The sequence below is a fragment of the Larus michahellis genome, chromosome Z (assembly GCF_964199755.1).
Source record: "Larus michahellis chromosome Z, bLarMic1.1, whole genome shotgun sequence".
Lineage (NCBI taxonomy): Eukaryota > Metazoa > Chordata > Aves > Charadriiformes > Laridae > Larus > Larus michahellis.
Window position 1 is genome coordinate 37,285,349 of NC_133930.1, and position 19,707 is coordinate 37,305,055.

The following is a 19,707-nucleotide window of genomic DNA, read 5'->3' on the forward strand; positions in this document are numbered from 1 at the left end:
CCAGTGGTGAAAACCACTGTAATCATTGCTTTGTAGTCAATGAATTACCGACAGGTGCTAAAATAAACTGAGAATAGTATCCATTTCACTATACTAATGGTTGCATATATAAAGTATCAGACTTCGGGTTGTCAGTAATACCCCCAAATTGAATCAACAATGCTAAATACTCAAGGCAAATTAACTAACAGTTACTGCTACTGGAGTAACATTAAGTTAACACAGAAATAACTTGAAAGTTTTTGAGATAATAAAAGCAGATAAAACATAACACAAAACCAGGCTTTTATCAAAACAGTGCATGGTACAAGGACAGTGATGATGCTCATGTTCCAAACATGTACTTAAAGCAATGCAGCCACCTTGCATACGTTGGCATGCGAGACCCAGATACTCTTAACTCTATATTCACACGCATGCTTGCACAAGTAGAACAACAGTGAAATGTCTGTAGAATAAGACTCTGATCTCCGTATGGACTACAAAACATCACTTTAAAATATCTTCTGTTGGTGATGAGAGAAGAAAGGCTATTCTAGAGATACAGTTACAGTTACTGGGTCTGTGGATTCAACGTTAAGAAGTCCTCAAAAAGAACTGTTCAGGAGTACAAACCAACTGCAAACTCAGACCTTATGCAGATTCCAGTTTTTCCTGTGGACATACAGGTAATTTGCTTTTTTTCTTAAACAAACACATATTAGGTCATACGTTATACCAGTGACTGTATGTATGCAGTGTTAATATAGCCACCAAGTAGAGAAGTACCTAAAAATACTGTTAACAACCTTTCCTTTAGAATGCAAATACTGCCATTAAATACAATGTGGCAACATCTGAGATCAGTATAGATCTTAAAATATCACACACAAGCTATTCAGGTTTCTTAAGACAACAAAATTGGCAATAAAATAATGTCAAACTATGTCTTGTTGGTAAAAATAGCTCATTTTCCAAATGCAGTTCTCTGTAAATGTAGAAAAACTGTAACTGTCTTGTATATACCATAAGCTATTTATCTAAAATGGTACTGTCAGTGAAACAGATGTCATTGCACAATATCCCCGTGCCACCCACATTCTGTTCTCCTAGTTGCTAAACACAACTGTTTTGAGTTATTTACTGAGCGATCAGATTCAAGTATTTCTGCAATGATCTCCACGATACATGAAAGAAAAAAAAGTACTTAAGAACTGAAATGCAATTTCACACAATGTTTCACCATGATCTAATAAATTCAACATGCCTTCACCAGTACAGACTATGAAAAAGAGACTGAAGTCTTAGCAGAAGATTAATAAAGTCTTATTTTTAAGAACTTTGTACATCAGCTTTTTCCATTTTCCTCTTCCTGTCCGTTATATTCAATTTCAAGCTTCTGTTTTTAAATATCTTGTCAACTGAGGAAGCTGTAGAATCAATATCAAAGTTTCCTCCCTCATCCTAAAAAAAAAAAATCATCTATTCTTTGCAGGATAACAACATAAAACCTAACAATCACGCCACAGAATAAGTTAGGCTGGAAGGGGCTTTTGGAGGTATCTGGTGGTGGGATCACACTACCCACTGTAGGCCCCATTCAGGGCAGCCCACAGGGCTTGGTGTCACTTGTCAGGGACCCATCTTAGTCTGCATATGCCATATGCCACCCTACATTGTAGAACTTAGCCATCTGGGTTTTGTTCTGTCTTTTCATGAAGTCTTGCTTTTTCAGCTTTACTCCTTTTTTCCATCCTTGTCACAGGGATCTCTGGAGTTCAGCAACATGTGACTGCCATCAGCCTTCCTTGAGGGTGAGACAGGGCACAAGACTATCCATAGTTCAAACACAACCTTGCCAGTGCACCCCATGAACCCTAAATGCAAAAGGCTTGTAGTCTGTTCTCATCCGTGTCACCAAATTGTTGCCAAAATTCAAGTTACTAGATTTTCTCAACCTGTGCCCTTTAAGAACCTAGACTGTATTTGTTTGAAAGCTTGTGAGCACAATGAAATCCATATTGATTACTCTGTCTGCATTCACATTTGTACAAGTAACTGGCTCACTAAAGAACATGACATCAGAAAAAGTAGTTAAGTTTGAATATTCACAGTTTTCTAGTACAAAAGAGTGCTTTAATTCTTAAAAATGGGGAAGAGAGAAAGGAATCTAAGAGATATCTAGACACACATATGTATTCTAGAAACCCAATAAATACATCTAGAACAAATGACAGCTAAGCAGAAAAAGCTTTCGTATCTAAGACCTTTTTCTCATTGGAAATTTCTCCTTCTTGAGAATGTAAAACTTCACAACATTTCAAGATCACTGATAATAAAAATACTGAAATTAACATTAACTTACGTTTTAGTATCTCAAGACATTTTTCATCTGATCAGATTTTTACTCTTTGACACTTGTTTGCTAATAAGCCACCTAACCCTTCAACTATCCAGCTTTATGATGCCTTATTTAGACCTCTCAACTTTGTTGAGCTGCTTTCAGATTACAACACAAAGTCTTAAAGATAAATATGGCAGGCACGTTTTTTTAACGGAACACTTGCCAGTTTGGCGACAGTAGAATCAAAACCAGATAGGCAGAGGGAGTGTTGCTTAGAGGAGAGAAGAGAATTTTCTATACGCTCCTGAAATAAAGTTCTTTCAAGGTACCCTAACTGACCAATCGCAGAGAGCTGCCTAGCAATTCCCTGCCTTAATGGGGAAAAAAAAAAAAAAGAGTGAAAAAGTTTCCATTACAACAAACAACTGAGATGGCAAATTCTGCATTTGTTATACTAATTTGATTTATACTCTCTTGATGACTGGAAGCAATCTAGGCTAACCGCTAACACTGTACAAATGAAGCATCCTTTGCCACCAAAAGCCAAAACCATCAATCCCCACTGGTTACAAAATAAGCACCAATATGCATCACATTCGCTACTAGGCACCAGATCTCAGACTATAAAAACATTTAGCCTTTGCTTTAGGCAGTAACTTTCAAGCTGAAAATCCTAGGCATTTCTATCAGGTTTGGGACTACATGTCACAGGTCTGGTTTTATTTGTTAAATGTAAAAAGCAACAAAACTAATTCTCTAATAATGGTAAATAAATGAAGACATAACTTCAGTGAGATTCTTTCCAAAGAACGTAATCTGTGACATCCTTGCTATCAGAAAATCAGTTCATTCATCCTGCTAAATGCTGTTCAACTGAATAGTAGAATAATTCATGATGAGTTATAATTTCAAAGTGTTAGTTGAACATTCAAAAATCTGTCTTTACAGCATGGCTCACAGAAGAAATATATGGGCCGATACCTTCAGAGGCTGTTTTCCCCAGGAAGCAGAATATACGTATTAGCTAAACTACAACAAAATTAGAGCACCTCTCGTCCCTCTTTACCCTTCAAAGATTTCTGAATACATATTTTTATCATTTTAATTAACTTCATGTTAACTAATGAAAAATATCTTCGTGAAACATATGATGCAAAGCTTGTGTTTTTAGGAAAAGTAGTCTGTTTTCCGATTCTTTCTTCCCTGTATGAATTCTGTCCACCTATAACATGAATAAACTCCAAGAAAAAGTAATCAATATATCAAACAATAAATAAGTGCTCCTAAAGGCATCTTTTCAAAATCAAGTCCATCTAGAGTACTTTAAACATTTATTATGTTCAATGTGGCTCGCAAATCATTTATTCTTCTATTCAGTTGAAAATAATTAAGCACTTATCATGGTATATAGCTACTCTACCCCACTCTATAGCCTGGACAACACAACGCAGTTGCTTTTCATGTTGTTTACTCTTTTAAGACCAGTTACAGATTCACATCTCCTTCAAATCCAGTTTATGGACAGGTGAAGGTGCATTAAATGGTTGCTTCATATACCATAGTCTCTTCCTATCATTACACACATTTATCACAAACTGTGAAAGTACTTACAATGCACTGTGAAATACTACATTATTTAGAAACCAACTAAAGTAGTTAAAGCAGCCCTTCATTCATTAGGGCAAATACTTTGTTGGCGTTGGCCTTTCTTTTAATTTTCTTATAAAATCACAATTATGCATTTTGAGAAAGATGAGGAAGAGCATGCTGACTTTGGAAAAGCAATGGAACAAAAAGGAAAATATAAAACTACAAGTAAGTGTATAGGTGTTAAACTCGTTTAAAAAAAAAAAAATTAAAACCTGAGAATTTCCTGGTTTTATTTTTGGTGGACTTTTTTGTGGCTTGTCCTAAAACTGAAAGCACCTGTCCGTACTGCTAAAATACCAGTATCTGTCTTCAAAGTTAGGGATATAGGTAGAATCATCAGTTTGCTCTGAGTCACAGGCAGGTTGCCCCTCTCTATAGTTATACGTGCTCCATCTCTCTGTCCTCCTATTTATACGCCTGTACACTTATACCAGTGGACTGTGTCTCTTCTGAGCCACTCATACAGGGCTGTTAAATCAAAGAAACAAAACACTGAACAGTTCCCTGATACTCTGAATAATTACTGGATAATAAAACCTTATCTGATGAATAATAACCCTATTGTCATATAAAACCAGACATTTCCATTTCAGTATTAAATACCCAATTAACATTCTGCTACACACATAAGTATTTACGGCGTCAGCTTTGTAAGTAAGTCCCTTAAATATAACCTGCTTTAAGAAGAGAGCTGTTTAAGAGATAGTAATTGATGAAGACCCACTGGGCACTCTGTGCATAAATTCCCGTCTCTACTTGTGGTCAGGTATCATGCCAAAAATTAGTTTGCTTAGTTGCAAATACCGTGATTGGGAAATCACCCTGCTTAAACAGAGGACCTCTGCCTTTTGCCATTGTGGTCACTGTTTTTCCCAGAGATTTTTTTCCTGTCATTGCCACTGATTACAACTGGAAGTTAATATTGTATATCAGAATCAGTAGATGAAAAACATGTATAAAAATACCTTCGTATACTGTTCTGAGTGACTTGCTTTTTTGAGAAAGAAAATGCATTAAAAGTCTTTAAAAAGCCAAATTTGTCAGAAGATCCTCCCCAGATATTGTTACTGCTCAATTCAAAAGCTTAGGGAAAAAATAGTAGCTATATCTCAGACCTCATCAATGTGCTAAAATGCTGAGTAAAGGTTTATGTCTTTTTGCTGGCTTTTTTTTTTTTTCCCCTTTTTTCTTTCTGGAAGATTATGATCATTCTGCAGTTAAAAGCTATTGATTTACTAGAAGGCTGCCTCATGTTTTATATTTTCAATCCTATTGGATTGATTAAACAAACAGACCTTTTAGCAAAACCAGGAACTTTTTTATATTGCTTACTGTACTATATTAGGATCCTTATGATATAGGAGGGCTCAGCAATTACAAGGGCATCATTATATATATATGCTAATTAAAAATTGACCAACCTTTCCTTCAGCGTCTGCAGTCGTTACCTTCTCAACCTTGTTCCTGTTTAAAAATTTCTTCACCCATTCTTCTACTTGAACATTGAACTTCATGAAAATCACATAGCAAAAATATGCTGTCAGGAGTGTTAAGCTTTCCCACCACATGATCAAGTTATCCAGAAAAAAGATGATTAGTAAGATCAAGTCAACGATGTAAAAGGACACATCTCGAAAGAGTGGCCACCAAGTAAGGTTCAAGATCTCTCTAGAAAATAAAGCACACATTCCAATAACAAACAAGATATTGAACACGGCAGATCCCACTATTGTACCAATGCCAACGTTGCTGTGGGATATAAACACTCCTATTAAAGAAGTGAACAGTTCTGGGGCTGACCCACCAGCAGCCATGAAGGTTGCCCCTGCCACATCATCAGATATGCTCAGTTTTTCAGTGATGACAGTCAAGGAAGGAACAAAGAACTCATCGCAGACTATGGCTAAAGCTATGAACATGTAAATCATTCCAATTATGTGGAGGATCACTGCTCCCTTTCTTCTCTCCTCAAGAGAGAAAAGGTCCTGGGGGTACTCTCCCTTGGCATGTTCATCTGTTGCATTGTCATGCTCAGCTTCATATTTCATAGAAGTGTGTGGGTCTGGAGTGCCGTTTTCATTCTGTTCTGTGAAATCCAACAGAGTTCTTTGGTGCCCATGCACCAGCTTTTGGCTATCTAGGCTGCTGGCCAATGCCATGCTATGTGGTTCCATCTTGAAAAAGGCACTAATTGAAAGAGAGAAAATACTAATGGCCACTACACTGACAAGAAGCCCTATAATTCGTATCAGTCTCAGTTTTTTCCTAACATTATGGTGCCGTCGGCAACCAAACAGTGGTTCCTCCAAACACCACTCCTCCAAGACATCAGCAATAGTTTTTTTCTGAAGAGCCATTTTGTGTTCTGTGTGAGATGCTGGGGGAGTCAGATGGATTGCTCCTTCATACTTTTCTACAGCTCTGAAGTTAGAAGTGCTTTAAGAGTTTTCCCCGAATCAAGTACTTGTACTCTTCATAGGAAGTATTTTCTTCATTCGTCCTAAAAGGACAAACAGGTATTATTAATACTAGCGAAACAGCATGTGATTAGAAGCTTCTAAAAAGCTTTTTACAGACTGTGTTAAATTTAGAATTTAAAGCAGAATATTACCAACTGTAACATAAAACCCTGTCACATCCCATCAGACACAGCAACGATATGTTTGTTTCAGCAGCAACTCTGCACGTAACAGCCTATCAATACTCAGATTATTTTATGCCTCTCAGCCACTGCTCTCCTCAGTTGCTGACGACAGATCCTAGTGGAAGGTAAAAAAGATCTCCAAATGTTGCGTAAAAATGAAGGAAAAACTATTTTAATGGATATACCAAAGATTATTAACTTCTGTGATTACTTTTCACCGTGATCACGCAACATCCAGATCCCAAATGCAGGGCAATAATGTATGAAAAAGCAATCAAAGTGCTAACAAACATCTCATCAGACCTTTAGGCAGCTGAGGTGGTATTAATTGAAATGTTACGCATGCATAGAGCAACAGTAGGTAAAACACTACGCCACTGGAACAGGACTGAAACGAAGATCTAACACATCCATAGTTTCTGTAATTCCCCTGCAAAATCGACTCAAGTTTATACAGAAAACTCAGCTTGCTTCTGGTAAGACCTAGGACAGTCATTTAGACTAGCTAAGACAAAAATTTTCTTTCACCTCTGGTTTTGTTTTGGTTTATGTTACACATTCAGTCACAAACATAGGAAGTTACTAAGAATATCTATGTGGTAAGTATCTTTTAAAAGTGCTCCTCTTAGAGATCCTTAAGAAAATAGTTTAAATTTACACAAGAGTTGATCCTGAAACAAACAAAGCAGTAATAAATTAAACTGTATGAGAAAGACTATTCACGTATGCCAAAGCTAAGTGTGTTAGACCAACAGCATTTTTAAAACAGGAAAAAAAACCACAACCCAACACTATACAACAAGAGGCTCTTTGGTTACTGAATTTGAAGAATATATGTAATGTAGAAATTAGTTATGTATGCATTTGGCATATTAAGTTGCATTTTACATGACACAAAACATAAAACAGTTTCTAAATAAAACTGATTAGTACTTATTATTACAGCCAAAACCCACTTTGTTAACACTACTTATTCAAGCCGTTTGTAGTAACAGCTGAACACTGAATAATCCGTTAATCAGTAGAATATTGATTCTGTATTCTCAAATACAGAATTACAACTATTACATGAATCTATTTACATAAAAGTTATTAAGTCACGTGCGGTGCCTCCTCATTTTTACGAGCAGCTGCCATCCTGAGAAGATGTCATAGAGACATACTCCATCCGCAAGACAGCGGAGATATTTCATTTTCCGCCGGAGAGTTACGGCTCACCAGGCTGCCGTAAGGACACACCGCTGCCGTGCGCGGTATGGGGGCGGCTGGGACCACCGCCCCACACCGCGTATAAATCACGCCAGTGGGAAAAGAGCCCGGGCTGTCCCCTGCCCAGAAACTCCGACAGCAGCGCCCAGACAGACCCCTCCGGACACCGACCCCGTCCGTCCCCCCCCAGCGCAGCGCGGCCCCATGCTGCCCGTCCCCCCGCCGGCATGCCGCGCAGCCCAACTCAGCCCAACTTCGCACCGCGCCCCTCCGCATGGCACAAACTTTTAGGGGTTTTCGTTTCTCCTCTCCGAAAGGGGAGCGGGTCCAGACCCGCAGAATCCGCCAGCCCCCACTGCGGAAAGCCGCGCAGACACTGGCTGACCGGACGGCTCGGGGCATCAGGGCACCCTCCGCAGCCGGGTACCACCCATGGGGGCGGGCACTTGGGGAGGGGACACTCCGCACCGCCGCAGCCCACCCAACCCCTCCCCACCCGCGCGAACGGGCGAGGCTCACCCGCAGGCGCGCTGTGCTGCGCGCCGGCCCGCGGGCGCTCGCCAGGGGCAGGGGAAGGGCCACGGGCACGAGTGACCACCGCCACCGGCCCTCGCCTCGCCGCGCCGTCTGCAGCGGCCGCGGGATCCGCACCGCACCGCCCCGCACCGCCCCGCGCAGGCGGGGCAGGCGCCGGCCCGCCCCCGCCCGCCGCCGCCGGGGGTGTCGCTGCCCACCGCAGCATCCACCCCCCGCGCCGCGCTCCCGCCGGCGCCGCATCGATAGTGTGGTTCGTGGCAAAGCAAGGTAGGGGTGAGGATTATTGGTTTTCTGTTTTGTTTTTTTTTTTCTTTTCCCCTTTATCTTGCGTTACCTGGTGCAGATTAGTTGAGATAAAACTCTCGCAAAGATAATAATTTTTATAAGGAGAGGTCTTCTGATCAAAATAGCCTTTATTCCAAATGTTTTCTGAAGGGAAATCAGGCAATGAAAGAAAGGGACATTGCATTTTGGTTTTGATTTTAAGGAAGGCAACATGTCTGCTGTAGAGGGGATAAATCATCACCAATTTACACATGAACAGAAATTTCTTCAAACTACATTTCAAAGTTGTCACAGAGAGCAATAAAGATCCATTGAACACCCTAGAAAACAGGGGAAGTTCATAGCCAGAACTGTCCGTTTCTATTTTGATAACATAGGTATTTCCCCAATAAATTGGGCTTCATTAAGTAACTGCGTTAAGATTCAAATACAATAGAACGGTTACAAGGCAGCTCTGTCACAGCTAATTCCTGATGCTACGTGCCGTAGATCCACTGCAGTATACAGGTGCTGCTCTTTTGAAATGCCACTTGCACTCCTACTCTATGCCATGGTTAGAAAAACCCACATGGCAATCCGTGGATAAACTGGTGAAGTCATCTCGTGTAGGTGGGCCAACACCCCAGGAAGACCCTCATTGGGTCAGGGCAGCTGGGAACAACCTGCATGTGGAAATCCTTGAAAAAGGCAAAGCCCAGGCAAGATCCAGGCAGGTTGGATGGGGCAGCGGTTGAGACCTGGGAAGAGTTTGGTGAACAGCTCGCTAGTGCTGCTCTGCTTCCAGTGACACCCTTTTCACATTCTGAAAAAGTTTGCTGTAAATGGTGAACCCTCAGTCTCTTTGGGCTGAACAATAACTTTGATTTTTAAAACTTGTACCTTCTTCATTTTGAATGCTGATTTCATCATGTGGCAAATGGAAAATAACTGTTACTCAGTGCTTCATGAAGAATACAAAAATGTAAGAGGTTTTATTACATGATAAAACTTGGACTTTGTAATTACCTTCAAAGTTATTATTAGGATATCCCATGAAGAATAAGGATTGTCTGGGTAGGCGTGGGGTGCACAGTCTATTTGCGTCTCCACACTGGCAGTTTGCAGCACCTGGGATGTTTGGGTTGCCTGAGCCTTGATTGGAAACTCATAAGTTCTTCGAAGGAGTTATGAAATGGCAAAACCAGGTACAGCAAAACACAATAGGCACCTTAGAGACTATATGGACATGCAAGAGATGTTCGGAAGATATTTCCAAAACTTCAGCCATGTCCAGTGAGAGACATGGCTGATTCACACATACAAAATGCCCTTCAAAGCCAGAGTTTGCACAGGTGGTTTACATTTATTTCACATTACACATTGGGAGGTTCTCATTAGTGGCTGACAGCTAATAGACGGTGCCTGTTGATTATCCAGACTTGTTCAGGCTCAGGATGATGCAGAGAGACATGTGGAGTTTGTTTTAACCATCCTTCTAGAGCCATCACATACCTAAAAATTAGTTAAAATGCAGATTTATTGTCTGTATCCACATATGCAAAGCACAGATGAAGCAGCTACATCTTAAATATCCAAACTGTGTCTGCTGTACAGGGAAGGCAGGGATTAAAGGTAAGCACGCTTTAATGGTTTCTTGTGGCTGCTGTGTTGTTGGCTTGCAGTCTGTGAGAAGTGGCCACTTGAAAAAGATACCTAAGGATGTTTTCACAGCTTCACAGATGGTCAGAGGCAGGCTGTGATATGTGCATGGTACTCCAGCTTCTATCAATTTCTGAAATAAAAGTGGAAACAGGTGAGTTTTGCGAATGACCACAGGAAGAATATGTAGAAAATCCCCTATAATTATGTGATAATGCCTCCTATAATTACATTATCTACTAACAAAAAGTCCATGTATCTGAATTGTAGTATCCATCCGTTTCTCTGTACTTGTAATGATTTTTCTCCCAACAATAAACATGTATTACAAGCCAAGGACAATAAAATCTGTAACAAGTACGATGTGGCTCACAGATGGGTATCTCTACCAATAACTTAAGCATTTTGAATCAGCTGACCTGTTCTCATGTAAATGCTGCATAATAACGATAGCAGAAACAAAAAAGCACAGTTAAATTCGTATAAGGAGGGTAGCTAACAATAAAATAAATTCCATATTTTTCTCACAAAATTAAATGTCAAAGCATATCCTGGTTATATACAGAATAATTAGATTATTTGAATGAAAAGTCTTTGGCTTACATCTGGTTCAATGTTTCTTTTCTTAAGCAAAGAGAGAAGCGACATCTGCTAAGTACTTGGATTCTGGATCTACACATTTGTATATGACCAAGTGTTAATTTTTACATATTCTGAATATGTAGTTTTTAATAGCTTATACATAGTTTGCTGCACCATGTGTGATGAACCCTCTGAAATCACAAGCAACTCTTCTTCACCACTTCCTATTTCCAGGAAGCTCCATGAACTAGAACTTTTAAAAATTTATTTATTTATTTTACAGTATTTCTGTTTTGGCTCTTCTCTTGCTTTTGTAAACCTTCGACTTGGTAAAAGCAAGCACAGAAGTGTCTTCAGTGCAGGAGAGGGAAGGAGGAGGCAGCCAAATGAAAAATCCTGAATGACAACATCTCTAAGTACCACAGCAGTACCTTCTAAAGCTGGAAGATAAAGCTGACAAGGAGGTTACTATGACTACAGAGGCGGCATATTTGAATGAAAATTGATGTTAAGCTTTTAAATGCTAATTGCAGATGGGAACAGGTGACATTTGAAATATCAAAATTATTTCAATGCTTTGCAATGTATAACAAGTGAAAAAGATGACAATATAGAGTTAAATTAAACCACTGACATATTCTTTCTTATTAAAATATACTTGTTTGTAGTAAAGAGCAAACATATTGCATATAAATCACAGTGTCTGAGGGGCAGAAACTGTTTTTGTTACCTGAGGAACACGTTCTTCAGGAATATATTGAGCAAAATTAAATAGGCTTCTTTAAATTAACTACAGTAACAAGTTTCCATCAACCCACATTAAAGAGGCTATTAAAACTTAATATTCAGAAGCTACTTTAAATTCTCAGTGACGAGTAAATCTTACAAGTGCCTGAGGTTAGGAATGTTTCTTATCTCCGCTGCATATATTGGGAAATGAAAGGCGGGCATACACACAACGGTACAGAGTCCTCGCTAGAGTCAAAAGTGTAAGCTAAAATGGCATGTAGGCCCGTATCACTGCGTAACTACTGCAATTTGCTGCCACACCAACATCTAACCAGACACGGAGCTTTAGCTGTACAAGACGTCAAAGATGTGCTTTACCTTCAACTGTAAGCATTGGCTTACTAGTAAGCCTCAAAGATCATCTGGTACTCGTGTTTCACTTGCGGTGGGTTAAATTCTACTTGCTTACACATGCATCTTGAAAGAGTCTTGATATCATTACTATATGCCATGATCAGTTGTAATGCAAATTTACGTTTTGTAACAAATGATTGATCTGAAAAGCTTTGAGAGTTTTTGAGGTTTTTTGCTTTTGTTGTTTTGGTTTTTTTTTCAATATATAAGATGAAAAATCTGGAGGCCTTACCTGTGTTCTGCATAGTTACAATGAGCCCTATAAACAACTATGTTAAGGAGGCTAAAGCTAGCTGCTTTTTTAACTCCAGTTGCTGCTCGTGAACACAGTGATAGGAAAATACAAATTGACTATACCTTTAAAAGACAAAAGTTTTTTTGGCCATGTTTGCAGAACACTAAATAACATGTTTTTCTAATGTAATGTTTATAATACTAATCAGACATATGGCCATTGTAAATGTTGTCATCATAGCATGCCAGTCTCTTTAAAGGACAGTCTCCTTCAATGAAAGTACAAATCTTCCTCCTCTTTATCTAGGCTTGAGAGGTCCATGTCAGAGTAGAACTACCACAGCCTAAAATCTAGTGATATGACAGAAAAAAAACACTGTATGAGACATCATTGTTGAAATCCACTTAAAAATCAGGGTATATCATATCCAGATGATTATTTTTACTTCCAGGATAATTGCACTTTCCAAAAAGCAGCAGGGTGAAGCAACATGACTTTTCTCTTTCAGATGACTTTCTCTTTCAGACGTGATAATTTGCTCCTCTGAAGGTCCTTGTGTCTAAGTGCTGTAATGTAACCCCAGTGAGCTGCCCTGAAGTCAACGGGAGTGCTTATTTCACTATAATCTGTGGCCTACCAGCCTCACTTATAAGAACACCTGCAAGCTGGCAAGTCAGCAGCCTTAGGAGCAATTGCTGGTTTGGTGGATGAGCTCCAACATCCGTGCCAATTTCCCATCAGTTTCACGTATCACGTTGCTTGGAGCCTCGGCTGGAAACCCTCTGCTCCCTGTGACTTGCAACACTTAGGAGTGCCTCAGGGATAGAGGTCAAACTTGATATTAGCTACAACTTGGATTTCTTGCTCAATTTATTTCTGACTAGCCCATTGTCCAGGCAGAGCTGGAAGGAAATGTCTCCCACTGACCATACTCCTCTTGCAAATTAAATCGTCTTCGTTGCTATACCGTCACACAGCAATTACCTTTTTGCTTCCTTTTGTTTATGTTCAACCTCCTCATATTCCTTGCACTTGATGAATTACAAGCTAATTGTCTTCATCTCTGCAATAATCTAGTTTTCAAGTAATCTCTTCCACCCTTGTGGAATGTTTCAGGGAAATAAATATAAGGTAAAAATTGTCCTCAAATAGTGAGATGTGAAATTGTGAGAATTTATGAAGTAAGCATTACAATCTGCTGATTAATTTAGTATGCACAGAGCTGGTATGCAGAGAAGGCAGAATGAAAGAGAAAAAGACGACAAAACCATTTTAGGACTGAAGTCAATGCTAACCCCTTGACATTTCCAATGAAAGGAAAGTCCTTGTGTGCACAGTGCCAATTAGCATTGCTCGGTTAAAGGGTCCTGCGCACGTGCACGGAAAGTGCTTATACCAGGCACTAAAGCACACCCAGATCAATAGACCAGGGACCCCATCTATCAGTAGACTTTCAAAATTTTCAGTGGTTACAGCAAAAGAAAAATCTTTCCAAGAATAGCTGACATGTGGGGCTTTGTATTTGGTAGTGGTCACAGCCCTGAGTCAGACTATATTGAATGTTAGAGTAAGATCAAAAGAGCGGTTTTAAGCAGGAGCACAAAATTAGTCCCATCAACTGAAAAAACCCAGACCTTTCAAACTAATCAGAGAATCTGGAATCAGAACATAAAAGGAAAGTTGGAACCGAAATAAATGGGTGTCTTGATAAGCTTTCAGAAGACAAGATACCCAGGTTTTTTAAATGGAAGAGTCTCTATCACAAACTAAATAATTCAAGTATGTGTAATCTTCCTGCATTCATTAAGAGCCTTTTACAGAAATTCATCCCCAAACCTATCCGAATTTCCCAATGTAACAAACTTGTATTCTGTGGGATAAGTCTTTCCACAGATGAAGTACAATGATCTTTTAGGTGTGCTGCAGTAGCTTTTTTAAGAATCAGACAAACAAAACAGACCGACATAGCAGTTCAAGAGAAGCAGCAAAGAATTATTTGTACCATTGAAATTTAAGAGAAAATACAATAATAGGATCTGGAATTAACCATATAAGATGGTGGTTGTTTTTTTTGTTTTGTGTTTGGTTTTTTTTTTAAATGCTTCTTAATTATGATGCAGTTAAATGTGCAGGCTAAGATAGGAATAAACAAATGCGACATAATTTGGAAGGTGGTTTAAATATTCCAAAAGCTCAAATGCATCACCCATTAGACATTCTAAAGGCCACTGTAACATGTTCATTACATTAAGAACAATTTAAGAAGACAGATGCAATTACTTGATCTGGGTTTTTTCCAGATATGTGATCCTTAATGCTGAGAACCTCTGTTCTATGTCAGATCTAAAAGATGTTGACTTTTGCAGCTGCCTCGCGCTGGATGGACCACCAGCATCAGTTCCTGCAGAATCTGAGTCTCCCTCCAAATACCAAATGGCCAGTGTCACCTTGAGTGCAAACTCCAGTGATGAGCATTTGATGCCAAAAGAACTGGGAAGGTGCTGCTCAAACTTGATTTTCCATTGCTTTCAGACAGATTTGGACTGTCTCATTGGCTGTTACTGACTTGTTACAGCTTGCTTTATCTCTTTATGTGTGTTTAAGAGACGTGAAATTGTATACAAATATAAATAATATTTTAAATTACTTAGTGTATGACAAATTATATTCCATCTAGCTCTATTTTAATGCCAAGAATGAGTAAAGATCTTCACTGATTTCTGTAATCGCTGGAAAATAGCAGGCCTTTTTATGATTTCTTTGTATCTAATAGTAAATGGTATGTATCACGCCCCACGTCAGAGAAGATTTAACATATACGCACACAGTTAAAATGTAAACAAGCACTGTAAGTATGGTATAAAATACAGGTTCGTTCCTTTTTAATCTTGGTGCTCAAGATTTGTATTTTTCAGCACTAGCAAGAGAAGGAAAACTACAGATGTTCTTGCGGCTTATGAAGTCTTTAACACATATTTCCATGATCATTTCTGCAAGCGGAAGTCCAGTTTGTAAGGCACAGGTATGAGATTAATCATAAACAGGTATAACACTGACTATGCAATATTTCTTCAGGTGAGTGAACAGTTTTAAGCTTGGTATTGGACTGTAACAACCTTAGGTCCATCATTTTAGCTAAACTTGTAAAAACCCTGAGGAGATGAAGGTGGGACCAATCAATGCTATCACTGGAATTAAGGTTCAAGCCAGGACTGCACCACAGTGGGAGAAAGGACAGACATTTTTTGCCTCTACAGGCGTTTTGTTGACAGTGGTGATATTACAGCTGATGCTGCAAGGGCAAGCTTTCAACAAAGTAAGAGAAAGGTGATAGTCTTCACAAAACCAACAGACAACTTTTCACACACGAGCCCTGGTTCAGGTCTGAAGCAGAAGCTTTTCCTAACATGGGTTTGTATAAAGAGCTCAAGCTCAGGGTTAAGAGCATCTCTTTACTTGGATAAGAAGCCTGCTTCTGCAGACAGTGCCTGTGGGGCAACAGGGAGGCAAGAAAGGGAAGTGGTTCCTTCACCTACCTGGGGGCCCCACCAGTAGGGACCAGGTGATGAGGGTCTATACGACTTCTCTGCTGTCCCTGAACCTGCAGCGCAAGTAAATGCCAACCCTTTGCTGGCCTTAAGGTGGTTCTAGTCATCGTGCTGGCATAGTGCAAGAAAATAACAAACATGGTGCAAGAAATAACAAACTAAAATCTGGAAGAACTTGTTCAGGTCTGCCGCAGGATGTTTTGAAATGAAAGCTGTACCTCTTTCTTGAAGTTTTCTTACTTTTTCTAATGTGCACAGATTTGGCATTTCTTTAGGAATTTCTTTGGCCTGGAAATCAGCATGGTGATATGCAACTAAGAACAGAGTTGCTCCTTGTCATGCATCTGCTGGGCAGATATCAAGCAGGCCAGCCTATGACACCATGATTTTTTTTTCGGCAATTAGTTTATTATCAGACCTTCTTGGAGGAACAGTGAATGAACAGAATACCATGTTAAGTGGCAGGTTTGCATGCTTTGCAGAAAATTGTGGCTGCATGCTCAGATGTTGTGTGTCTAAGCTCACGTGAAAGACTGGAGATCTCCTGGCAAAAGAAGGCCAAATTGCAAATCTACTTTTTTGGACAAATTCCTTCCTTTTGTCCTTTAAGGGGACATCCTCACTCACTCACATACAGCAAGAACTTTTAGGGTCAATCAGTTCAACATTGGCATTCAGGCATAAAGCGCTGGGTCTGTCATTACTTGTAGCTGCCCAACACGTGGATAAGAGATGTGAGTGGCCTTTGCTAGCATGAGCATCGATGCTTCGTGGTTTGCATGGAAATTTACTTCAAACTTTATCCTTTGCGTACAGGCTGTTTGTTGTGTTGTACCAATGCACAATGCACAGATGCACCAATACAGAAAGGTTTGGGACTGTCAGAAACATTGTTTAGCAAAGGCTGTACCTTGCTAAAGGCACATTTCGAGGAGGAATGCTAGGTGTGGGAAGTAAGCTTGTGTTGGACACATGGAGGGTTGAAAGTCAATGGGGTCAGTGTAGGAGTTTGTACGGTAAAGAAATTGAGTTTTGGGTGCCTTTAGGATGGAGCCAGCTCCACTGAATTAGCTCGTGTGGGCTTGCTTGCAAAACATAAAAGCCAAATCTACTTTGGCAAAATTGTTCCCTCTGTGAGTGATTTCTACCACCTTCTAGAGGGCCCAGGAGATATGCTTTGTTTTATTTAATCTGCGGCCTAGTTAGTCCAAGAGTTCAAATTGAATGAATCAGTCATGGGATTTACCTGAATTGCCAAGGTTTTGTGTGGTGTCTGAAATCCTGCCAACCTCGTTATAGATCAGTTTTATCCCAGCTTGATGTTTTATTTTGGGGGAGGGAGAGGGAGAGGTTGGCTGATTGTGATGCTACTTTCAAAACAAAGGACTTTGCTGACAATAGAAACTGGAAGTGTAATTATTTATTGGATTTGTTTTCACAGCAGACACATTCTGTCAGTGCTTTTGTTAAACTGCTGATTAATACATTTTAAAAACCAAAATTAAATACGCAGACGTGTTAAATTCTTCTTCATGTAGGCATGCCACACTCATCTTTAAAGTTCATTTTCTGAAACTTTATTTGGAACAGAAATTAATGCTTTCTCTTAATAAGTCAATACACTTTAGTGACAGTCTCTCTCTGCTCTCCATTGAACTTAGGTTTCCCATAAATAAGCAGAGCGCTTGTGCCATGAGTCTCAGAGGGGAGTAAAAGCCACAAATGTGCAAGTAGGAGTGCAAGGAGAGGAGTGACGACCAGGGTGCCTCCCCTTTCATAGCATTACCACCTGCTCCATGGCACATATGAAGAATGAAGTGGAGACTAAAGGAGGAAATCCCCCACAGAAATTGTGGCTGAGCTGCTAGGCAGTGTTGCACGGCTGGTCTGGCACAGCTGGTCATGGGACAGCCTTATCAGACAGAGCTTCTGGGGCAGTCGTGAGGACCCACGGGAGGCAGAGCAGCCACGGCTTGGTGCAGCCCGCAGGCTCATGCCCTGCAGGGGGGAGCTGCAAGACAGAGAGCATCCCTGCTCCCCAGCTGCTCCTTGCAGGTGTGGAGGAGCTGCCTGGCCCATGGATGCTGAATGGCATGTTGGAGGCCACCATCGTCAGAGGGACCTGGCTCTCACCACCTGTCCTGCTGCTGTGAAGTCCCAGAGCGGGGCTGCGTGTTTTCAAACACAGTGGTCACAAATCGTTGCAGGTCCCAAAGCTCTGGAAGAATGCGTGCTTTTCTAAGCAGTAGTTCAACCGCTACAGCAGGCCTCCATGAGATTTTCTGATTTTCTTAAAGCTTCAGCTCCTGATATCATACCTGTTTTTTCCAAAGCATATTACTACTTAAACATTTTATAACATGCACTGTCAAATACGTATAGTTAGTCAACTAATTAAGCTTTCTAACCCTTTTCATTTGATCTCTAAGTATCTCATTCCATTGCTGGGACTTTCAGGAGGTGGTAATTTTGTTTTTTCCTATAGGAGGTGACATCCTGGGCTCTGTTGATGTGGGTATTGCTGAATTTGGGCTCTCCCACAGGCTATAGCCTGTCTTTTCATGTCTCTTCTCTTTCTTCCTTCTGAAAACAAGGATATCAGCTATTCTTTTGGTCAGTCTATGGTTTCCAACCATCAATTTTCCATCATAAATATAAAAACATGTGACAGCTCCTGTAAGTCCAAATAGTTTATTTTTTTCTTGGGTGCAGCTGTCCTGGTTTCAGCTGGGAAAGAGTTAATTTTCTTTCTAGTGATTGCTGTGAAAGGAATGTCAGTAATACCTATTGGTTTTAGTTGTTGCTAAGTGATGTTTACACTATTCAAGGACTTTTTTCAGCTTCCTGTAGAAGCACAGACCGAACTGTGGGATGACCAATGAAATATTCCGTACCATAGACATCATGTTGAGTATATAAATGCGGGTTAGCCAGGGGCAGGAATCCACAGTCACTGCTCTGGACAGTGCCAATTCACTGGGCGAAGTGAGTGACACATATCATTATTATCATTGTTATTATTATTGTTATTTTCCTTTTTCTGTTATTGTTTGTATTAAGCTGTCTTTGTCTCAGCCTATGAGGGTTTTTTTCTCCCTTTCCCCTCCTCTTTTCCCCTCTTCTCTCCACCTGTCTTGGGAGGGGGAAGCGGAGGGAAAGTAAGTCAGCAGCTGCGTGGTCCTAGCAGCCGACTGAGGTTAAACCACGAGAGCAGCTTTGCCCATTTTTTCATAATTCTGCAAATTGTCAGGTTCCAGCCCTCAGTTTAACAACGTATTCCCATTTTCAATTTGCTGTCACCAAAAACCTCTATAGTGGCAAACTATGATTTAGTTGTGCTATTTTACCATTTTACAGTGCTAACTGTCTTCAGAGTCTGACATTAAATGCCATTTTAGGTGGCTGCTTTATTATTTTTATATCATTTTCCACCAACTTGTTGAATTAGTTTCAGCAGGGTCTGTCAATTATTATACAACATCCCACTGCCAGACATCATCACTTTTATAGTATCTGTCAAGAAGAACTTTGATAAACAATCATGTAGCTGTCTGTGACCTGTTTTCTAGCAAAGCAGTCTCTGAGATATTTCGAATAATAATGCAACTACCAGACAACAAAACCCAAGTTCTGTAAAGGGGCCAAATTTTTCCTGATATTCAGTGTAAATATTTTTGGTGTCTGCTTGGCCTGTACCTCTGACACAAAGGACAAATTTTAACATCTTTGTTGAATACAGAGTTGTTGGATGTGACCTTTCACTTTAGTAGTAGTTGTGCAACATCTGCTGTGTGTCAACTCTTGCTTTTACAGAATAGAGGTTTCTTTCTGCGAGTACAAAAAGAAAAAAAAGACCGTATTTGCTAACTTAGAAGAGCAGGACATTTATTTTTTCCTTCTAACCAACAAAACT

The 19,707-nt window shown here is 40.0% G+C and overlaps 1 protein-coding gene across 6 annotated transcripts in view; it reads right to left on the reverse strand.

The window, feature by feature from the left end:
* Nucleotides 1-8,504, reverse strand: part of SLC24A2 (solute carrier family 24 member 2) — a 108,054-nt gene extending 99,550 nt beyond the window's left edge. For 3 of the 6 annotated variants that reach the window (XM_074570169.1, XM_074570170.1, XM_074570167.1), the window contains exons 1-2: nt 8,346-8,483; nt 5,395-6,473 (exon numbers count right to left, since the gene is read on the reverse strand). In XM_074570169.1, coding sequence (XP_074426270.1) covers nt 5,395-6,330 — 936 coding nt within the window. In that variant the 5' untranslated portion in view covers nt 6,331-6,473; nt 8,346-8,483. Of the gene's footprint in view, nt 1-5,394; nt 6,474-8,111; nt 8,267-8,345 lie in introns of those variants that run through there. The other 3 variants (XM_074570172.1, XM_074570171.1, XM_074570168.1) reach the window with 3 other exon arrangements.
* Between the last annotated feature and the right edge of the window lie 11,203 nt (nt 8,505-19,707).